This window comes from Silurus meridionalis, chromosome 3, assembly GCF_014805685.1.
Source record: "Silurus meridionalis isolate SWU-2019-XX chromosome 3, ASM1480568v1, whole genome shotgun sequence".
Lineage (NCBI taxonomy): Eukaryota > Metazoa > Chordata > Actinopteri > Siluriformes > Siluridae > Silurus > Silurus meridionalis.
In genome coordinates this window covers 18,160,608-18,181,881 of record NC_060886.1, presented here as the reverse complement: position 1 = coordinate 18,181,881, position 21,274 = coordinate 18,160,608, and the positions used below count along the sequence as shown (strand labels likewise).

The 21,274-nt window shown below is 35.6% G+C and overlaps 3 protein-coding genes across 4 annotated transcripts in view; 1 reads left to right on the top strand and 2 right to left on the bottom strand.

The window, feature by feature from the left end:
* Positions 1 to 5,050: 5,050 nt before the first annotated feature.
* Positions 5,051 to 7,570, bottom strand: LOC124382829 (plasma membrane ascorbate-dependent reductase CYBRD1). Its single transcript, XM_046845103.1, has 4 exons — positions 7,231 to 7,570; positions 5,968 to 6,176; positions 5,713 to 5,867; positions 5,051 to 5,393 (listed from the first exon to the last, which is right to left on the bottom strand). The coding sequence occupies exons 1-4, from the start codon at positions 7,415 to 7,417 to the stop codon at positions 5,132 to 5,134; spliced, it is 813 nt and encodes a 270-aa protein (XP_046701059.1). The 5' UTR covers positions 7,418 to 7,570; the 3' UTR covers positions 5,051 to 5,131.
* A 34-nt stretch (positions 7,571 to 7,604) lies between these two features.
* dcaf17 (ddb1 and cul4 associated factor 17) lies at positions 7,605 to 13,571 on the bottom strand. The gene is made up of 14 exons (XM_046845100.1): positions 13,389 to 13,571; positions 13,212 to 13,315; positions 13,040 to 13,130; positions 12,804 to 12,940; positions 12,005 to 12,083; positions 11,820 to 11,909; positions 11,580 to 11,687; positions 11,335 to 11,440; positions 11,005 to 11,147; positions 9,349 to 9,458; positions 9,155 to 9,242; positions 8,508 to 8,591; positions 8,044 to 8,199; positions 7,605 to 7,953 (listed from the first exon to the last, which is right to left on the bottom strand). The coding sequence occupies exons 1-14, from the start codon at positions 13,569 to 13,571 to the stop codon at positions 7,843 to 7,845; spliced, it is 1,590 nt and encodes a 529-aa protein (XP_046701056.1). The 3' UTR covers positions 7,605 to 7,842.
* The window catches only part of mettl8 (methyltransferase 8, methylcytidine), an 11,058-nt gene continuing 3,262 nt past the window's right edge, over positions 13,479 to 21,274 (top strand). Inside the window, exons 1-7 of one of the 2 annotated variants that reach the window (XM_046845102.1) lie at positions 13,479 to 13,606; positions 15,654 to 15,826; positions 16,011 to 16,102; positions 16,771 to 17,114; positions 17,195 to 17,244; positions 18,865 to 18,883; positions 20,591 to 20,730. In XM_046845102.1, coding sequence (XP_046701058.1) covers positions 15,681 to 15,826; positions 16,011 to 16,102; positions 16,771 to 17,114; positions 17,195 to 17,244; positions 18,865 to 18,883; positions 20,591 to 20,730 — 791 coding nt within the window. In that variant the 5' untranslated portion in view covers positions 13,479 to 13,606; positions 15,654 to 15,680. Of the gene's footprint in view, positions 13,607 to 15,653; positions 15,827 to 16,010; positions 16,103 to 16,770; positions 17,115 to 17,194; positions 17,245 to 18,822; positions 18,884 to 20,590; positions 20,731 to 21,274 lie in introns of both variants that reach the window. The other variant, XM_046845101.1, reaches the window with a different exon arrangement.

The window sequence follows — 21,274 nt, the reverse complement described above, 5'->3', positions numbered from 1 at the left end:
AACAGTTTTTTTCCTTTTTATTACACAGCAATTTGCCAATGGCAATTTGTATTAATTTAAGTACATTTAATGTACTTAATACTTTTATCCCTTATTGTCTTTAATGCTTTAGCAAAAGAAGTTCAAATCTATCTTTTTAGTTCCGCAATTGTCATTCCCTTACCAGCCTTTCTGTTAAAAATAAATAAATAAATTACTAACACAAATAAACAAACAAACAATATTTTGCAAAGAGAAACTTCCTTAAAGGAAGTTTTTGTTCAGCTTTATCTCTGACTGACTGTGGAGACCCATCCATACATTTACATTTACATTTGCGGCATTTAGCAGACGTCCTTGTCCAGAGCGAGATACAAAAGTGCTTTGAGTCTCTAGCAATGAATAAATCTACACTGGTACACTAGATTACAAACTTAATATAAATATAATTATAAATGTATTCATACAAGCCTATGTATAAATGGGCAAAATAAAAACAATAACATATCAGAATGAGTGCATTATATATCAACAACTTCTGACCAGTCATAGTTGACTATTTAACAGGGTTGTGGTATAAACAACCATATTGTTGGCCTTTAAGGACTTGCTATGATTTATGATTTATTTAGAAGTGAGACAGTTGTGATGCATGTTACCCTTTAACAGTAGTATTTAAGTGGGTGTTTTCAAAACACAGGTAATACCTAGGGTATTTCACCCTAATCACCCTAATTCCAGGTTGGATTCAGTGTTCTAATTCATTCCAAAGAGGTGTTCAGTAGGGTTAATATCAGAGATCAATAGCAGGCCAGTCAAGATCTTCCTCTCCAAACCATGTAAACCATATATTCATGTAGCTCGCTTTGTGCACAGGGGCATTGCCATGCTGGAAACGTTAATGTAAATGCAACATTTTATTATTCTACATCCAATGACATACATTTGTGTGCCTCCAGTATTGTGGAAACAGTTGAGAGAAGAACCACATATGGCAGAAAAGGTCACATGTCCAAATCTTTTTGTCCACATAGTTAGTTAGTTAGTTAGTTAGTTAGTTAGTATCTATCTATCTATCTATCTATCTATCTATCTATCTATCTATCTATCTATCTATCTATCTATCTATCTATCTATCTATCTATCTAATCTAATCTAATCTAATCTAATCTAATCTATCAATGCCATAAACTAGAGAGAGAGCATATGCACACACCTTTGCTCTAAAGCTAGTTTACAACCAGCTATTTTCTGAAAACCCCACAGGGCTGTGCAGTACTATTAGAGTTTTTTCTTAAGGCTACATTATAAGAAAATGAAGCCCTTATATTCAGAATAATAATATCTGGTTTTCTGGGACACTCATAGGGTTTTTGGAAATCTTCATTCTGCTTTATGTTTGTAAGATAAGTTTTTCTTTCAAAATACAATGCAAGTAGAAAATCATCATACTTCTTTAAAGTGTTCATTATTTTACTTACAGTCTGAAATCAAAACATTTTCCAGCTTTCTTTTCAGAAATATTTTTAAAACATTTTACAACATTTTTAAAAAAGTAACAGTTCCTAAAATGAATACAGAATTGTAAAACTAGAATACCAGGGTTGGAAAAGTCAGAAGTCCCCTGATTTAATGCTTAGTAGAGCCACCTTTTTGCAGCCATTAATCTTTTTAAATGTGTCTGTATTCGTTTTACACGACTAGATTGGCGAACATTTGCCCATTCTTCCTTGCAAAATTGCTTAAGTTTAGTCAAATATAGTGGTGAGTGGTATTATACTCCACAGATTATCTTTCAGATTTAAGTCATAGCTCAGACTTGCCTATTGCTTTATTCCTTTGGCTGTATGCTTAGGATCATTGTTGTGTTCGAAGGTGAATCGAAGGTGAATGACCTGCCCATCTTCAGCTGTCTAGAAGAGAGATGCAGGATTTCCTCAAGAATTTGGATATACTTGGCAGCATTCATTTTCTCTTCAATCCTGATCAATTCCCACTAAAGAGAAACATCCCAACAACATAAAGCTGCTACCACCATGCTTCAGAAAACATATGATGTGTTTTGGGTGGTGTGCAGTATTTGCTTTTTCCCCCTAATTTTTTTTTTTTTGGTATTTGATTTTTAATTTTCCAACTTAAAAAGTATAATTTTGGTCTCATCACACCATAGCACTTTTTGCCAGACGGCATCAGTCTTCCAGGTGTGTTTTTGCATAGAGTAAATGCTCTAAAGCATAGAGCTTCTTTCTTGTCAATCTGCCATACAGGCCAGCTTGGTGTAAAGCTTGTGAGAATTGTTACATACACAGACTGACCAGTCCCAGACAAAGCCTTGCAGGCAGTTAAAATTTGCCTTTGACCTCTCTCCGATCAATGTCCTCCTGGCTTGATTCAATTTTGGTTTTTGAAGTTCATCCAGACAGCCTGATCTAGGCAATCTGTTGGTGGTACCATATGCTTTCTTAATGGTGCTCTGAACGGTACTAAGAGGGATGGCTAAAGTCTTTAAATCTTTGTGTACCTTTCAACAACTTCTGAAAGCCTTTTAAAGCATGTTACCCAAAATATGTAATCTTCAAGAAAAAGCTGGTATTATTATAAGTAAATAAAATCAATATGTCAAGTGGTGCAATTAGCCTAGTGTTTGATATGGAAGTTGATGGGTGGCACCTGAGCAAGTTTATAACAGTACACTAGAGGGTTGATCACCCTCAATTTACCATTTTTATTTTTTTAAATAATTCTCCAGAATGTTTTAAAATATATTATAATGTGTACACACTGCTTAGAATAATTAGACTTATCTGATTTTATTTTCCAGGGTGTGACAAAAGGTATAATATTTTTCAGGGTGTGACTTTCCAAAGGCACTGTAAATATTTTGTAAATAATTTCATTTTATTTGTTATACTTTATATGTTTTTAGGAATGTAATAAAAGTACAAACTTACAATATATTTAACTCTAAAGCATTTATTTAAAAGATTACAGTATATACATATAAAAAACCTACATATACATCTTCAATTGATTGTTTCACTTTTTCTACAAGGCCTTAAAAAATAGAACAAAAAAACTAAAACAACATAATAAAGACTTCAATTGTGCGTATCAAACAGTGAAAGTGTTTTGAAACCTTTGTTATATTTACTGGATTCCAATTAAAGCTAGCAAAAGACTGTCCATCTTACTTTTGACCTAGAGCAATATATAATAATACGGCTGTTGAAAAAGATTAATACAAACCCCCTTCAACTACATAGATTTAAAAATCCAATCTAACATACAATAATGCCTTCAAACTCCAAATCCTAGAGGAGTCTGCTATTTCCAAAACATGAAAACAAACTATGTGCTAGTGTTTACAAAAAATGGCTACTGGTTTTGGCAACATTAAATACATTTGTTCATTTGTGTCAGAAATTACACATCAGAAATGAGGTGAGTATGTGATTACGTTATTTACAAATGCACTTTCCACAATGCTGATCTGGTAAGTCATAAAATTCAGGGGATAATTATGTAGATAATAGAATTATTGATAAACAGAGTTGAATACTGCCAGATTATGTGCACTCAAATGTCATTCATGTCTTATCCTACTCCATTTTTTCTTATCAGGCAATAATATAATGAAATAATTAGGGCTGTCAAATGATTATTTAAATGTATAATTTGATGATTGTCATGAGTAAACTCGTGATTAATCGCAACATAATCGCACATTTTTATTTGTTTTAAAATTACTTTTAATTTTTTATACTCTAATTTGCATGGCCAGGACAGATATGGATGCTTTATGCAAATGTATGTTTATTATAAGTGAAACTATCCTCAACATAAAGCATGAAGACAAAATATTGTTGTAAATTTTTCCAAGTAATTATGGTGTTTTAAATCACGTAAATCATCAGAACACCAAATGGAACTTTTAGTATGTTTACAATGATGTGATACCGGAGAAACTGTACCTCTTCTAACTTTCATACAGATTACATAATTAGGGAATACTTGTTTAAAAAAAAACAAAAAAAACATTTCAAGCTTTTTATACATATATTAATGTTTGTAAGGCAAGTATTTGCTGACATTTAGGTTGTTTAATTGGTGTGTCTGTGAAGAGAGATGACAGAGATGGCAGAGAGCGCCCCCTGTCTGGGGCACAGAGTTTTTTTGTAATTATGAGTATACAAAAAAAAGTAGACTATTACAGATTCTAATGTTGTTTTGCTCTTATCTGTACGATTAAGAAAAAGAGTAATTTAAGGTCGTTTAAGCGTTATGAGGGAAAAAAATGCCAGAGTGTTTTTTGCCGGATGTGTGCATCATAGCGGATTTTGCTGCTTGATTTAAAACTTGCCGCATCAGTAAAACAAAATGTTTACTGATTTAAAAAAAAAAATTTTGTGGAGCTTATTTTATATATATATATATCCCAGTAAAGAAAAGATGGCGTGAATAAATGTGTTGTGTTGACTGTTTTAATTTTGCCTCTTTTATTTATCTATTTATTTTTTAATATTCTTAATAAATATGGTCACAGAAATGAGTGCTGCATTAATCACACGTTAATAAAATTAGTTCCGTTAAAATTCATTCGTGTTAACGTGTTTTCAATGCGTTAATTTTGACAGCCCTAGAAATAATACAACTCTGTCTGCATGACATCCTCTCAGCAAGTGTTTTTACATTATTATGATGTGAACTGCTTGCAAGGGTATGATGAATATCCAGACGGAAATCTAGCAAGTTACATACTTTAAGTATTATAATAAGAAGTTTGATAGCTAGATAGTTTAAAAATCAAGATTTATACAGATGTCGTAAATAACTCCAGCTTTTGACAGGACAAAAAGCCTGTTTTTTTGGATGCTCTAGTGGGCAGCTAAATATCACTAGAACCTGAGAACAAAACGTAATCAAGTACAAAAACCCTACAAATGAAAGTGTAATAATTGCTTATTGTATTGTTTGTTAATGATGTTGATTGTGGCAGCAACATATAAGATGACTGGCTGATATTTACAACTGAGATCAGTTTTTACTAGGATAAGAAAATGCTTGACAAAAGTGTTCTTTAACGTTTACTTGGAGTAAAGCAGTTTGACCGAGCAGATAATAATGTCTCAGACCACTTCTTTTATACCAGTCCTTATTCCTCTGCTTTGCCATTTCTTCTGCGGGCCTCACTGTTAGGCTCTGGGTCAGGGCTCTCAGAATTTGTTATGACCGTCTTGGTGCTGCCTGCGGCTGAATCACTAGTGTGCAGGGCTTGTAGGAGTTGCTCACTCGGTCTCTTCCAGTAGGGCCGGGTGCTAACCCACAGTACGAGTGCCCCGAACATGGTTATCAGCAACCCAAGCACATTAACAAATGTGGCCTCTGGAGGAGAATCTCTGTATTTTGGATCTTTCCTGTGTGAGATTCCAAAATATAACAATTTTTATATAAAGGTAAAAGTGCACATTTTCTCCATTAGTAAGTACTACATGTATAGTAAAAAAAATTAATGAGAGATGTCTGTGATGTTCCTTTGGACTGCTACTATTACATGTGACTACTGTGGTTTTGCATAAACAAGCAAGATACAAGCACATGGATATCAGTAATTACACATTTGAGGTGACCTCAATGTATGAAGTAGCAAGTATACCATTCACCTCCTAAGAATATATTCTCCATACACAATGCAGAGATTTGTTCAGTAAAGTATAATAATGTAAGCATACTTACAGGCCAAATATAAGCTTTTCTGTGATGCCCATGAGTGCAGTAGCAATTACAGTGGTAAAGATGAACAGACCACTAAATATATGTATAGGCATAAATGCAGCTCGCACATATCCTGGAGTTACAGGCAGGAGGAAGATGCAAACTCCTAGCACAATCTGTTGAGTTATAGAGGATCATTAATAAAACTCCTATTCATTGTTTTCACATGTACATATTTAAATATTGTGCATATTCTGAGAAAAACAAGAACGTTACCTGCAGTGTGAAGAGTATGACTGCAGCTAAACCCACCCAGCTGTGCAAGCTGTACATATTTGGAATATTTTGCACGTTGTGGAAGTCAAACACTGCTACCAGAGAAATAACAGCCAGGATGAAGGCCAGCACATTCAAGCCAGCATGAATAAACTTCATCATCAGCTTACTGCACTTCCACGTCCATGGAAGTCTGTACACAACAATTGCTGAAGCGGGAAAGCAGCCACTTAATTTCAAGCAAGAAAAATGACATTTAACTTTCCTGTTAAAACAAATTGTATTCCTTTATAAATTCCTGATGCAGCACTTTTGTTTATACAGCTGAGCAAATCTATTTAATTGACCTATCTATTTGTCTGATAAAAGTTCATCAGGGTTTGGCATAGTGATGCATTGTGAAATGTTGCTGACTCAGTCCCAGGCTTGAACATGTGTTACTATCTTTGTAAAGTTTCACGTGATCTCCCAGAGTCCATGGAGGTTTCTTCTGCAATTTCTGGTTCTTTCCAAAACCTTGCTGAGGACGACTGGTTATGTTAAAACATTTAAACTAGTTGTGAAGGAGTATTTCCATGATGTCTTACAGCAGCATGAAACCTGATCCAGTGTGTATTCTCGTCTTGTACCCAGTTTTCAAGGGATTCACATGACCAGAGGTCACTGAATTTGCTTTGAAAAGGCTTTAGAATCTATTGTGCAATAAATTGGATTGTTTTCACTTCGAAAATAAAACTGCATTAGTTAAGCAAATTACAGAGTTATGTTTTATTTTGTTTGTAACTTTAATTTTAATATAACGTTTGGTATAATGCAACACTTGGCCCTTCATAGGAAAAACATTGGGCACTTTTTGAACTATTGGGTGTTTGTGCAAAAGTAGAGCAAACATGGGCTGTGGCTTTGTGTATGTCATTGCAGACGTTTAAAGCCTACACTTAAAATTTAGGAGTTTCTCTTCTAATAGCATTTCACGTTGAAATGTGCTTAATATCAACTCAAAGTCTGAAAAGAAAAAAAACTTTGAGACATTGAGCATAAGCATTTAATGCTACTTTACAGCGCCACGATAAAAGTCACGTGATCTGGCCTGGGTAAACTGTTGCAGCTTGTGCTTTTCAACAAAACTTTAATGAACATTTAAACCATATTTTCTAAGTGAATTCATTATATAAAAACACACGGAAGTGCACACCGCAGATAAACGCAACAGTGTAACTATTGCATACAACAGTGTATCCGAGTAATGCACGGACTTCTTACCGATTCCTTGCAGGAAAATAAAACCAGTCACAGCCAGAAGAGGATGCCAGTTGAATTCTTTGGCTCCTCCATCCCAGGCTAAACCTTCTCTGAAATGTAAAACCCATCTCAGGACGAACACAACCGCGATAAACCCGAGTGCGAAGGCGAAGAACAGCAGCACTAAGAACGGCTTGTGGTTCTCCATGTCTGTGGTGTAGGGTTTGTAGACGGAAACACTATCAGATGAAGCAGTCTGGAGGAATGGGAAGGGCTCTTATGAGTTGCTCTAGTGGTTTTTTTTCCTCCTCACTGTTTTGTAACTTGCCACATCCACCGCTATTGCGTAACAGACAATAACACATGACGCATAACCTGTATTTACATGATGTGGATTAGTTTCTAAAACAATTTTATTAATGAGGATCTTTGCAAGAACTTACACACACAAAACTGCATTTAACATGCACCATGACGTCACTCGGGGGCGTCTTAAAGTGAATTCAGCATTCAAAGGCTCCTTTTTATTACGCATGACATCTAAGAGAGTGCAAACAAATTCAACTAACGTCGTAAAAAAATATTTCGACTTGGTCCTCTGAGTATCTACAAACTGCATGTTTCAGTTTGCAATCAGTTTGTCCTTCGTTTTATCTTATACACATGGCAACAGTAGCTGTTGTTCCTCTCTTGTTCAATGTGTATTATAGTGTCCCTGTCGAAATAGACTTCATGACTGTAGGTCTGTAAGAAAGAAAGGAACTTCTTGAAATATGCAATAAATATTGGTCTGGAATACTGAAGAGATAGGAGTATGAGTGCTGTGAAACCCACCACATCCCATGGCTCCTGAAGGACAATTTTTTTCAGCAAAACTCCGCTTTTATTGTGGTGGAGACGAACACTGGCTTGTCCCTCATTTTCTGTGTGCTTGACATCCACAACGGCTAATAGGTCCAGCTCGTCTTCATATTTGACCATCTTGAATGTCTACGAACACCAAAACAAAAAACAAATTCCTAAAGTGTACTTTATAAGCCTTTTCAGGTGAATCAGCATATTTTCACACAAGCTCACTTCTGTATAGATTATTTAATTAAATCTAGACAATAGAAAATTGATGATGAGCCTGAGGAACAAAATCATTTGGGTGTCTCGCTCAGGTCAACCTAATCAACCCTGCACCTAATCAATCAGAAGAACATTTTTCTGGTAATCCAAGTAAGAGGAGAGTAGCTAAGATTTGGGTAAATGTACCCATCACGGTGCAAGGAATGTGTTGCTCCATACTAATGTACCTCCTGCTCAGGATCATCTTCCAGTTGCTGAATTCTTTTCTTCACTGTTCGGCCAGAGGAGGTCACTGTCACCTGGGAAGTGGTCTGTACGCAGAAATGAAAAACATTGAATACATTGTATACATGAATACATTATTATTAGTAATATTTTTCAATTTGCCAAACCAATTTGCTATGGACCAATGGACTATGTGCAGTTTCAGTAAATGGTGCAATTTATGCAGGTAGAAGTGTTTGGTTTAATGTTATTGTGAATTAGGATATTTGATCTCAGATGATTCCACTATTACAATTCTTTGAGTATGGATTGGTAAATTGTACCATTTGTTAGAAGAGCACTTCATGAACTCATGGCAGAACAAATCCAGCTCTGAATAATTTAAGAACCTTTTATACTATAATGACTTCTATTATTACTGTATAAAGACTCATTCCAATTGACAAATAGCAAAACAAAAAACCTTTCCTTCAGTGCTTTGCTGTTCTTCTATCAATCAACTGTATCTGCAAATTGACTGTTTTCAATTTACCTTGCCCATTTCGTTTCCAAGATATAACCACAATGAGAAACTGTGGTTTAGTTGATTACTATAAGTAGCACATAACAATAAAAAACAAATCAAACACAAATTTTAAAACAGACTTACGCTGTTTTCTCGAGATGCTAAAATAGAGAAATCACAGACCACTTCATACTTTGAAGTGAATTCTTTTTCTCCTTTGATTTTCAGAACACTATAAAGAAAACATCACAATACACCATGTTAACTACTAAATCCAGTTATCTTCTTGTGTATTTTATTTTTTAGGTATGTCTTCATAAATGTATCGACAGCCTCACTTTATAGTGCTGGGCCCTGCATGGATGATCCTGCCCGAGTCATCCGGATGGAAGAAGATCCAGTCTTCCTCTAGTGAGTCGCAATTCATATTCTGCACACCATTATTTGCCTTTTTTAGGGAAATGCAAAACAAGAAAGCATGGAATTAGAAACTTAGCATATGCCTCCTGATGAATGTATATGTGCAGTATATGCTGTACAAAAATGGTTTTCCAAAATATGTGTGTGTTAATGTTGCTTAATTGTGGGAATGAAAGATGAAACATGAATCTCAAGAATTATAGCACCATTTATAAATGACGATGCAGAGTGACTCACAAAGTGAGTACACTCCTCACATTTCAGCAACTATTTTATTATATCTTCTCAAGGGACAATACTATAGAAACTTTTATATATATTTTAGAGTAGTCAATGCAATGTGCAGCTTGTATATCAGTACGGATTTACTGTCCTCTGAAAGACAACATACAGCCATTATTGTCTAAATAACTGGCAACAAAAGTGAGTACACCCTAAGTGATAACAGCTGTACATCGTGTAATTATTCAAAGTCACATGTCCTATTCATCATGTTCATGTTTTTGTCTGCCTGACAGGACCAAAAAAGTGTGTATCTTGTATTAGAGCAGTTAAAATTAGTTTTCGTTGTTCGTCTACAAATCTAATTATGAAATGCTCAGAGAGTTCTTTGCCATGAGGGGCCATGTTGAACATGAAGAATTGTTCTCAAAAAAACTAATTTTGCTCTACTCTAAATTTTAGCTGCACATTGACTACTATAAAAAGAAATATTTATATAGTATTGTATTATATTTGTGTGTGTGTATATATATATATATATATATATATATATAAAATAAATATTACACACATTTTCTGCAAATGAAGGTTTCAGAAAATTGGAGAATCATTTCATCATTATCTAGATTTCTAGGTTTGTGCACGTGAACTGTTTGACTTGAAAGGTTTTTTGTTTTTTAAACAGGTTTAAAATCCGATGAATGAGATGAAAATAAAACATGTATGAGGCCACAAGATATTTGTTCTACAATATGCTGGTACAGGGTAATATTCGTCACGCCTTCAGCCTTTACATTAGCCTGTAAATTATTCATGCACAAAAATGATCCAATATCATATATTTTGTTACAATGGGTTAGGGGACTTGCGATTCTTTTCTTGCAGCAGAAATGCAGATGGTGTGCAAGGCTAAAACGATCTCATTTAACTATAGCTCCACTGATGCTTGGGGTTCAGACACTCCATTTTGTGGTTTATTTACAGGAATAACCCTTTTCACTGTCCTCAAAATAGTATGTATGTTTATGTTTCTTTTATACAGGTGCCATTTTGAAACTCCAAAAATCATCATTGAGCAAATCTACAAATGTGATGTTTGGAATGCCCTCTGCCTCCATACCATCCTCCTCAACACACCACGGAACTGTTTTCTCCATGATAATGGACAGATTCCCACAACTGGCAAGTGTTGGTGTAATTAAAAAAATAAATAAAAAAAAAATTAAATTGCTATTGCACAGTTTGTATTGTAACTATGATTATTTATATTTGTGCATGTTTTGAAGGTTGTAATAACTAATTATTTAATATACATTAATAATTAACAATAGATTATTTTATTCTGGAATTACCAGAGCACCATTACTGATGGCGCAGATATGGTGTGTCCCCCTGTCTCTTTTATGGTTAGGGGTGTAGATGTAGTGCCATGGGTGTCCTCCGATCTGAATCCCATTATCCAAGTACGACATCTCGAACAGTGCAGGAGGACACTCTGAAATGACATATTTAATTTAAATAAATGGGACACTGCTTATAGACGATCACTAACACCAGTTTGCCTTAAACAGACAACAAAACAAAGTAATTGTTCAAAGAAAACATTGTTTAAAATAATCTACAAGAATTGTGGGTTCTCAAACATTCTGTATGTTTTAGGTGGTAATAGTTTAATCACCAACCATTGATTTGAATGTTGACTGGAATGCCATATGGAGCATCTCCCACTATTCCCCGAGCACCGTATAAATCACACTCATGTCCCAATACCAGCTTCTTCATCCTGAACTGGAACAAAACTTTACAATAATGATGCCAGTCCAGTATGATGGGATGTTTTAATATATATGAAACTATAAACAGCAAGATAACTCAAACAAAAACATTTTCATTCTTTATAACAGTATCTTAATCTGAAGCACATTACCTTTTTCACAATGTGTTCAAAGCTGTAAAGCTTTACACATTTTGAGCTGTGAGACACAGCAAACACTCCTTGAGACAGAAGAACATCGACCACGGTTTTACCGAAGACCTACAAATAAAGTGATCTACTGCATCACAATAATTTATATAATACATACAATAATACATTTACACACAATACAATAATACATTTACACACTGTTAAAAAAAATAATGCTTATAAAACAAAATATAGTTTTACTTTTTTGTTGATCTCCAACAGTCCTACAATAGCAAGAGGAAAGACTTTGAATATGGCTAAATGCATGAGGATGTTGTTCTCAACACCAGCCTGAGAGAAATAAAGCGAGAGAGAGAAAGAGTGAACACTATCATGTGCAAAATGCAAATGGAATTAATGAAAAGAAAGACTCTGAGCTGCATCACCTGTCGTGCTAGTGGTGTCTGTTTATGTTGTATGGATTTGACATAAAATGTTTCCTGAGAGACATCCCACCCCAGTGATCTGTCAGGGTACACAGGATAGCACACATTAGTGCTACTGAAACTATTGTTTTAAAACACACACACTGGTAGAGTAAAATTAAACCATTTACGAAAGTCACAAACTGCCCAAACACCAAAAAAAGCTTGTTTGGTTCCTCATTAAATAACTTAGTTGCTGTTATACAGTCAGATGCAAATGTTTACACAAATAAAATAAATATGGACCAAATTAACCAAAGTACTGTATATTATTAGTGAAAAAAATAATAATAGCAGCTCAAATGCCACATGCAGATTTCATTTAATGCTCTCTTACACATTAAGATTCAACATGAAGATTCATTTAAACTTGCCAACCCACACAAAACTGCTGACACACTTTAGCATGACCTCTGAGCAGATTTTGAAATTTTCTGGAGACTTCTGGTTTTGTGTCTGCAGTTCTTTTTTAAACTATCATTGTTGTTTTTTTAAAGACTCTCTCTGTTCCAGGGTTCAGACTCATTTCATTCCTACCTTATTGTAATCATTATATTGTATTGTACATTATAGTATGCGTATATTCTTTTTTTTTTATATATATATTTGCATTTATTTTTTTATTTTGCTGCTGTAACAAAGAAATTCGGGATGAATAAAGGTACATCTTATCTTATTTATAGAAGAGATCTACTATTTAATAACAACACATGGAAATGCAAACTTTTGCACTCAAGTGTGGCCGGTATTCTAGGATTACCTGAACTTGAAATGGGATGAGAGGTAGACTCTGTGCAGCGTTTGCCCCGTGTCAGCGGAGAGATGATACAACCAGTTATTAGCTGTTAGCGCTAGAAGGCTGGGTTTTTGCTCCAAAGACCATGGGAGAGTTTTATCCTGTAAAATAAACACATCATCATACTGATCTGTTCTTTCAGATGATAATGATGGTGCTATTTCTTTGCTTTAATACGTGATGTAATAAGTAAGACTTACAAGTGGACACTGACATAATAAGCAATCCTCAATCTTCTCAGCTTTTGATCTCTTTGGCATCTTATACAGGAGCTGTGGTTGAGGTGTTAGGCTGCAATTCATTATGGACCTCATTTAGTTTCTAAAAGTGACTTTATTGTGATAATCAATGAAATGAGTTAGTGTACTCCACCTGGTGTAAGAGCATCTGTAATTCTCAAAATATATCCTTCCGCTTTCATATGTGATGAGGGATTTGGAGGATTTGGTCCACACCTTTGTGAATTCTGCACCATCCTTGGGAAGAGATGCGGATTAATAACCGGAATTGTTGGCAGTGAAACGTTTTAAGGTTGAGTTAAAGAAATACCTGGAGAATAATATTTTTGAGGATCTTGAGATTGCCTCCTAGTAATGTACCAGAGTCATGTGAGGAGACTCCCGCTGACCTGAAGCCTAACAGCACGCAGGCGTTGTCAGTTCGCCGTTTTCTCGCTAGAGGGCGCGCCACAGGACACCGCTCCAAACACATGGAGGAGGATGTAGACATCATTGACTCTATCTAACCAGGGAGAACAGCGCGTACAGGTAGGATGTCCAAACTTTATCGAATTTAAACCACCACCACTCTTCTTATTTTTTAGTAAATATGCAGCCAACATAATCCACTTTCGGAATAAAATAAGTTATTACTAGCCTTGACTAGCATTGTTGTCATTCCTAAGATAACGTTAGCAGGCTAGTTATCATTCTAAACTATTTTTATACAAATGTATGTATCCAGTAAGCGCAGGCTGAATGGCATTGATTTGGTTATTTTTTTTAATCCGGATTTGAACAAGTCGTGATATAATTCTAGAACTAGCTATTATTTTGGCTATGAGTGCTAAGTGCTAACAGGTACAGGCAAACGCTACAGTTGTATAATTTACTTGTCTTTTAGCAAACTAGCCAGCTAACGCTATTTGCGTATTCGAGTCAGTTTCTATGCATGTCGGATTATTCAGAGATCTATGGCATCGCGAAAAACTAAAGCAGCTGCACTGGTCATGCACCTGGCACGAGTCTTACTTCATTCCGGGGGAAATAAAAGTCACGACTTTTAGTGCTCGATGTGAAGCGCCAAAAGACCCGGATGAAAAATGGCGCCCACGTAAAGGGTCATTCTAGTTCATTTTAGACCTCACAGTGCTTGTTTACCTTGTAGTTCATTATCATTTGGGGGCTTTTTCATATGAAGGTCGTTTCTAAATGCAAAATGTCCATCCTCTGATCTCGTGAAATCCTAATACAAAATATTAAGTTTTAAGAATGCACAGAATACTATGTAAGTCCCAAGAGGCCATGCATTATAATTTTTTTTTCCATTTTTGTTTTCTCGTGATCACGACATATAATTCTTGTTTTCTCATGATCTCGACATAACAAAAGTTGTTTTCTCGTGAGCACTACTTAATTTTTCTGTGTTTTCTCCATGAGAGCATGTTCTAGAGGCAGCATCATTGATAACAATTAAATGAAGAGAAAACAGAAAGGAGAAAATGATGTTGAGATCACGAGAAAACAAGAAAGAAAACAATGCATGGCTTCTTAGAACGTTTGTAGAATACCCATAATTCACTGATGTTGGCAGGGAGTCATGTAAAGTGGTAGTCCCCAACCTTTTTTTTTTTTTGCACCACAGGCCATTTTCATGCAAGCAAATTTTTCCAAAGACTAAAAACAATAACGTGCATATCGTAGTATTAGTATACCTATTATATTATTTAATTACTAATTTAATTATAAAATATATAATGAAAATGTAACTATACTAACAATTGTGCAGAAACTAGGAGCTTGATTTCAATCAAGTATGGGAAACTGGCACAGGCAGACTGCAAAAGTCAATAAAATGAGCATAAAAAAAAGTTTTTATTCTCTCTGCGTGGTCCAGCACCGGTCCGTGGCCCAGTGGTTGGGGACCCTGGTGTATAGGGCATGAGTCCTTCAGTACGAGCTGTGTCTGCTGACATGATTAACCCCTGATGAGCTGATGACTATAAAAAAATATAAAGTGCTTTTTTTAAAAAAGCTCATAAAATTTTTTGCTTTCTTTTCTTTGAACTGTTATTACATCAGTTGTGTAAATAAATGATGAATAAATAAGGAAAACATTCATTCATTCCTTCATGAATTAAATTATTCTGGTTATGATTGTTGTGGATCTGGAGCATATCCCAGGATCATTGGGTGCAAGGTGGGAACACATTCTTAATAGGATGCCAGTCCCATCACAGGGCTCTGTGCAATTAAGAGCAGCCAGTGCATCTACTGGAGGATACCAAGTGGACATAAATGGACAGTATCCTAAACTCTGGTATAGACCAGGAGGCTAAATGAAGATGTGAGATAGCAACACTGCTGCCATGCTGCCTTCAATAATACATTCTCATTTAATGTACAAATTTATCACATTATAGTGATGTTATTTAATTTGGTTCATGATTTATGCAGATAGTATTCCCTGTTTTTAAAGTCTTGTGAAGTAAAATCATTATTTTGTTACAATTATTTGTAATGAATTACATTTGAAATTCAAATGATACATACTTTTGCTGTTTGGCTATTCAATGAATAGATATTTACTTTACAGTTCCCCTTATCAAATGAGAGAGAGAAAATGAGAAGATTGCTGAAAATGACTGTGTCGGCTGTGGTTCGTGGTGTCAGACATGTTCCCTGCAGATGTCTAAGTGGACGACCTCCTGCACCACTTGGAGGCAGAATCCTAACCAACCCTAAGGATATGTTTCAGCATAACATGTGGTATTTCTATGCAGTCACCTTGTCAGTTTAAATGAGTCAAGGGCCATAATACTACAGAAGATCTGTAAGAAATTGGAATCTTGTTGAAATGTCGATTCAGCCCATTTAATTCAATAACTTTATTCATGACTAAATGTAAAGCATTGATTTACCTAACAGGATATGTTCTTCTGCTGTCCCATAGGGATCATGTTCAGTGGTCACCAGAGGAATTGGAAAAAGCAAGACAAAAAGCAGAGGAGAACTCCAGAGAACAAATACCTGTAGAAGAGCAAGGTAAGATAAATATTTTATTTTCGAAACCATTCAAATGCAGAGCTAAGCATATGCTATATGACCAAAAGTTTGCGGACATCACACCCATATGGAGTGTCACACTCCTGTGTACTTGTTGATCATCCCATTCCAGATTCCAGTAACCTCCACTCTTCTGAGAAGGTTTTTCATTAGGTGTTGAAGTGTGTCTGTGGGAATTTGTGCTCATTTAGCCACAAGGACATCAGTAAAGTGGGCAGTGATTTCGGGTCACGAGGTCTATAGCCAGTAAGCTAGTTTATACCGATTGTGTTTACTGGGGTTGAGGTCAGTAAACCCCAGTAAACAATACACCTGTGCACAAAGTGTGCTCCATGAAAACATGGTTTGCCACAAAGTGTGCTCCATGAAAACATGGTTTGCCAACTTTAAAAAGGAAGAGTGTGTTTTCATGGAGCACACTTTGTGCACAGGTGTATTGTCATGCTGGAGTTTCTTAGTTCCAGTGCAAAGACATTTTTATTGCATGCAAAAAACATCCAGTACTATTGTATGCTCTGTGGCAACAGTTTGGAGAGAACCATGGGTGTGATGGTCAGGTGTCCACATACTTTTAGCCATATAACGTAGGTAAATGTTTTTATTGGGTGAACCATTTGTGCAGTTTAAGCCATTTGTATGCTTTCCAGTCAGGTATGACAGAGATGCTAACAAATATTGGGACAAATTTTACGAAATGCATCAAAACAAGTTCTTCAAAAATCGGCAGTGGCTTTTTTCTGAGTTTCCCGAGCTCTTGCCCCAGGGCTGTGAAACAAGTCATACCTCAGAAGGTCACGGGGCTTCAGTTCCAGTGTATCCCGAACTAAGTGAAACTCATCACAGCAGGATGGAAAGCCAGCAGGGAGATTCTCATATTCCCAACCACGATGTACTAAGAGAGAATCAGCAGCACACTGATTGTGTTTCTGCAGTGCAGCCTCATGAAGTTGCTGCTTTCCCTGGGCAACATGCTTCTTTCAGAATACTGGAGGTTATTGACTTTTCATACAGGCCTATCCTTATAGTCAGCTATGATCGACTACTGTGTGACATATTGTGTTATTGCTTCAGGTGGGATGTGGTGCAGGCAACAGTGTATTCCCTATCATCAACGCCATCAGGTTAGAAAAGCAGCTAATCCATTCATCTTTGTCTAAGTTTTTGTAAGGATAAAGGATGGTGTGTCATGCATGCATGTTGGGACTAAAACAAAACAGTTTGTCAGATCTTCATGTCAAAATTGAGCAATATATAACATTTTTAAACCTAGTGAAAGAATGCAAATTGAAAAGCAAATTAATGTTCATTAATTTTAAAACACAAAATGCTTGATTCTAGCTTAACCCCGTGGAGAAAATACATTAATCTTTTCTAACACAATTTAAGCCAACAATCGCATTTCTTTTTTTAAACTTCTGTATTATAGAGGGCAGCTTGACACGGAGTGGATACCAACTACTCCCCTTTTTCTTGTACATTTATTAAACAGAAAAGAAAAGACATTGAAGTTGAACCATTTAATTAGGAGTTTGGGTTCCGATTTAAAATTGGGTTTAGTATCAGTTTAGTGAAAGTGTTGTCTTAATTAAGCTCAGCATACAGATTACAATACTTTTGAATTTCTCCTGGCGATATAACAATAAAAAACAACCACCACATAATACCAGTGAGTCTCGACATGTCACTTTGCACCATTTTATATGGTATATTATATTTGATTATTTAGTGTATTTTCAGTTATCCCAGTTTTGTTTTAAGAGTACTGATTTAGTTAATTTAATGTACCGTAATTTCCGGACTATAAAGCGCAACCACTTATATAAGCCGCACCCACTGAATTTGACAAAGATTTTTATTTTGAACAAAAATAACAGTCTACAGTCTACACTGAAACTAATGAACTTTACACAGGCTTTAACGAAAGACAGTGTCTGTTACACGGTGTAACGGGTGAAATATGTTGTGGCTCCTTTAAGAGCAGAGCGGCATTTTGGGAATAGTCTGCAGCCGCATTTTCCGGTATAACTGCATGTGTGCAAGACCGAGGAATATGTCCTTATTATTTTCTGATGCTCATTTCTAAGTTTCTTTGACTAACCCTTAACACTGTTGCCAAGAAAAATAAAAAAGCACGAGTTTTGGAAACCTGTCTGTGCTTATATGATTTCTGTTGCAAATGGAGTTAGCGAGCTCTCCCTTGACCCTGACTCAACGCGTTACAACGGCTTGTATCTAAACAGTAGCCGACCAAGAAAGTAATTGTTCACTGTCTTCCTCCTTCATTTCACAACTATTTCTCTCGGGAGTTTTTCTTTTGGCATCGTCGTGCATTTAAAAAAACTTTTTTTTCTCCCGATGCCGTGCAGCTCAGAACACAGGTGAGGTGTGGTTTTTTTTTTCGTTTCTGTCCGGAAATTTCATTGGTCTAATGTTATGTCGCTCAGTTTTTTGGCTTGAAGTTTGTGAAACCAGAAAAAACATAAATAAGCCGCTTCGTTGTTTAAGCCGCGGGGTTCAAAACGCAGAAAAAAGTAGCGACTTATAGTCCGAAAAATACGGTAACACAAATTACCACATTCATCCGCTGTCATGATAAATTCTGAATAAATATTACCTATATATATATATATATATATATATATAATTATTATTATTATTATTATTATTATTATTATTTTTTTTTTTTTTTTTTTGTCCAGGGGCAGTGATTCATTCCTATACTGCTTTGACTTTTCTTCCAGAGCAATCCAACTTGTCAAGGTGATTAACTTATTTTTTTCTTCATTTTTCTCTAGAATAACAACCTTAAATTGCATAATGTGGTGATCAGATATAAGCAGCAGTCCATATCAGTGAAATGAAAGTCATGAGAAAACTGTTAAACACTAAGGGAGAAAATGGTGGGTCTCCCCAGCCTTCATTTTGTCTTATTTCCAAGCACTTTGCCGACAACAGATCAGTCAAAATGGCTGCCAGGTCGTGTGTGTGTGTGTGTGTGTGTGTGTGTGTGTGTGTGTGTGTGTGTGTGTGCACATGCCTATTGGCCCGGTGGATATTTGATGCTGTCAGAATGCAGAGGCTTTTATCAAATGGAGGCAGTAGGCTGCTTGCACAGTGAATGCATTAGATTGTACACACAGCCTACGAGGAGACACTTACAGACTCTGCTGTAACATATTTAAATGATAAATAAATACTTAATTTGTTATAGAGTGCAAGTTTGTGTTTTAAGCCAAATACAAAACTCTGAAATTTGTCAGTTTTCAAAAAAAGTTGTCAATCAAAGAGCTTGCTGTTTGCAAAGTTCTGCCAGATGCCAGTGTTTACTGATTATTTCATTTTATGTTACCTGGTGCTCACATTGAAAAATTGAAATAAAATATTGTATTCACCAAGTGGCTAATGCACATGAATAACAGTGTGGGTTGTCTGAGAAAACACATCAGATGTGTCTATGCAGAATTCAAGTGACAAAATGTTTTTAATTAATTTTCTAAACTTGCCAAGGCTTTCTGCAAAGACCATATTAGATTAAAATGAGGCAGTGGTAAGATGGAAATAAAGATACACATTGTTAGCATTGTTGCATTTTGTAATTGATTTATTCTAATCAATTTAATTCAGTTTTGCGTGTGCAGCGCTTTTAACGATGGACATTGTCCCAAAGCAGCTTTACAGATTTAAATAAATGACGGTTATATTTTGGATGCAAATTAACTTGAGACAATCAATATTTTGGTGGCTGTTTTGGTGGAATTTGCAATGAATCCTCAAATGCAGTTTTCTCTAATTTTACTTTGGGGTAAACAGGGTTAAAAATTCTAAGCCTTATGTAAAACAAGAAAAATATTCCATGTTAGAGAAGCCTGTAGTTTAATATTTCATATAGCTAAAAATATTCCATGAAAATTCTGACTATCTTAATTTATTTTTTCAAGACAACAAATATGTAACAATATTGAATAAATCTAAATTGTTTTTATATATTTATTGATGCCATACATTGTTAAAATTCAGCAATTACTATAAACCTACAGCATATAGGAAGAATCCAAACATGCTCAGGTGGTAATCTGTATTATGCCTTAAACTACGTATTTGATCTGTTGTTTTATTAAGTCATTTATTTTATATTGACTTCTATTTACTCAGTCTTGTTAGTCATCTCTATGTTCTTATCCTCTGGTTTCTTTCATGCTCTGTTTATTGATTTTGTTCTATTTAATGTAGTGTTTATTTTATCCACATTTTCATTTTGTTTTTATGCCTCATTTTATTCTGTTTGCCTCATTCTGCCTTTGGGAAGCACTTTGTGCTTTATGCTTAAAATGCAATATTAATAAACTTAATCTTGTTCTTATTAAATTCATTCATTCATTCTTTTATCTTCAGTAACAGCTTTAGTGTAATCTGGCTTTCAGTATTCAAAATCTCTAGAAACAATCTTATTTATATGTCACTGTACAGGAGCATCCAGACTACGATCCTGCAGTGTGCCATGCATTTGTTCATGACATTTGTGATGATGCATCCATGTTTCCCTTTCCTCGTGAGAGTCTTGACATCATTGTTATGGTTTTTGTGCTCTCCTCCATTCACCCCGAGAGGTATGGTGTCCATTTGTGTCTCTATTTATTTATTTAGATATTTTTTTTCCCAAGCACCAGCTAATGTGGTTAGTAAGCATGGGACAAGGGTTCAGAAGGCATTTTGTTGTTATCCAGGGAATATAAGACTACATTTTTTCACTTCGAAAGCATGTATAATATTTGATGTGGGTAAATTGCACCCATTTTAACTTTATAGTCTGTCACTCTGAGTTGTGGTTCTAATATTATCCTCATTAAATATAAACGTTCCCCAGTCTTGTCCAGGCTCAGTGTAAAGGTTTTGGACCGCCGACTCTACTGCTTCAGAGATGTGCTGGAAAATCCTGACCAGTGTAAATGTCAGTTTACATATTCTACCATAGCCCTTAAGTATTTATGATTTATTTCGAAGAGAATTAAGTGTAACCAGGCAGGCATTTAACAGGAAGCTCAGGCCATCTGCTCTGTGTAACTGATGTGATTGCTCTCTTCACAAAGCAGGCTGCTATTGATTGCTGTACATCAGGTCTGCACTGTGTCCCGGTCATGAAAGGAACAACCT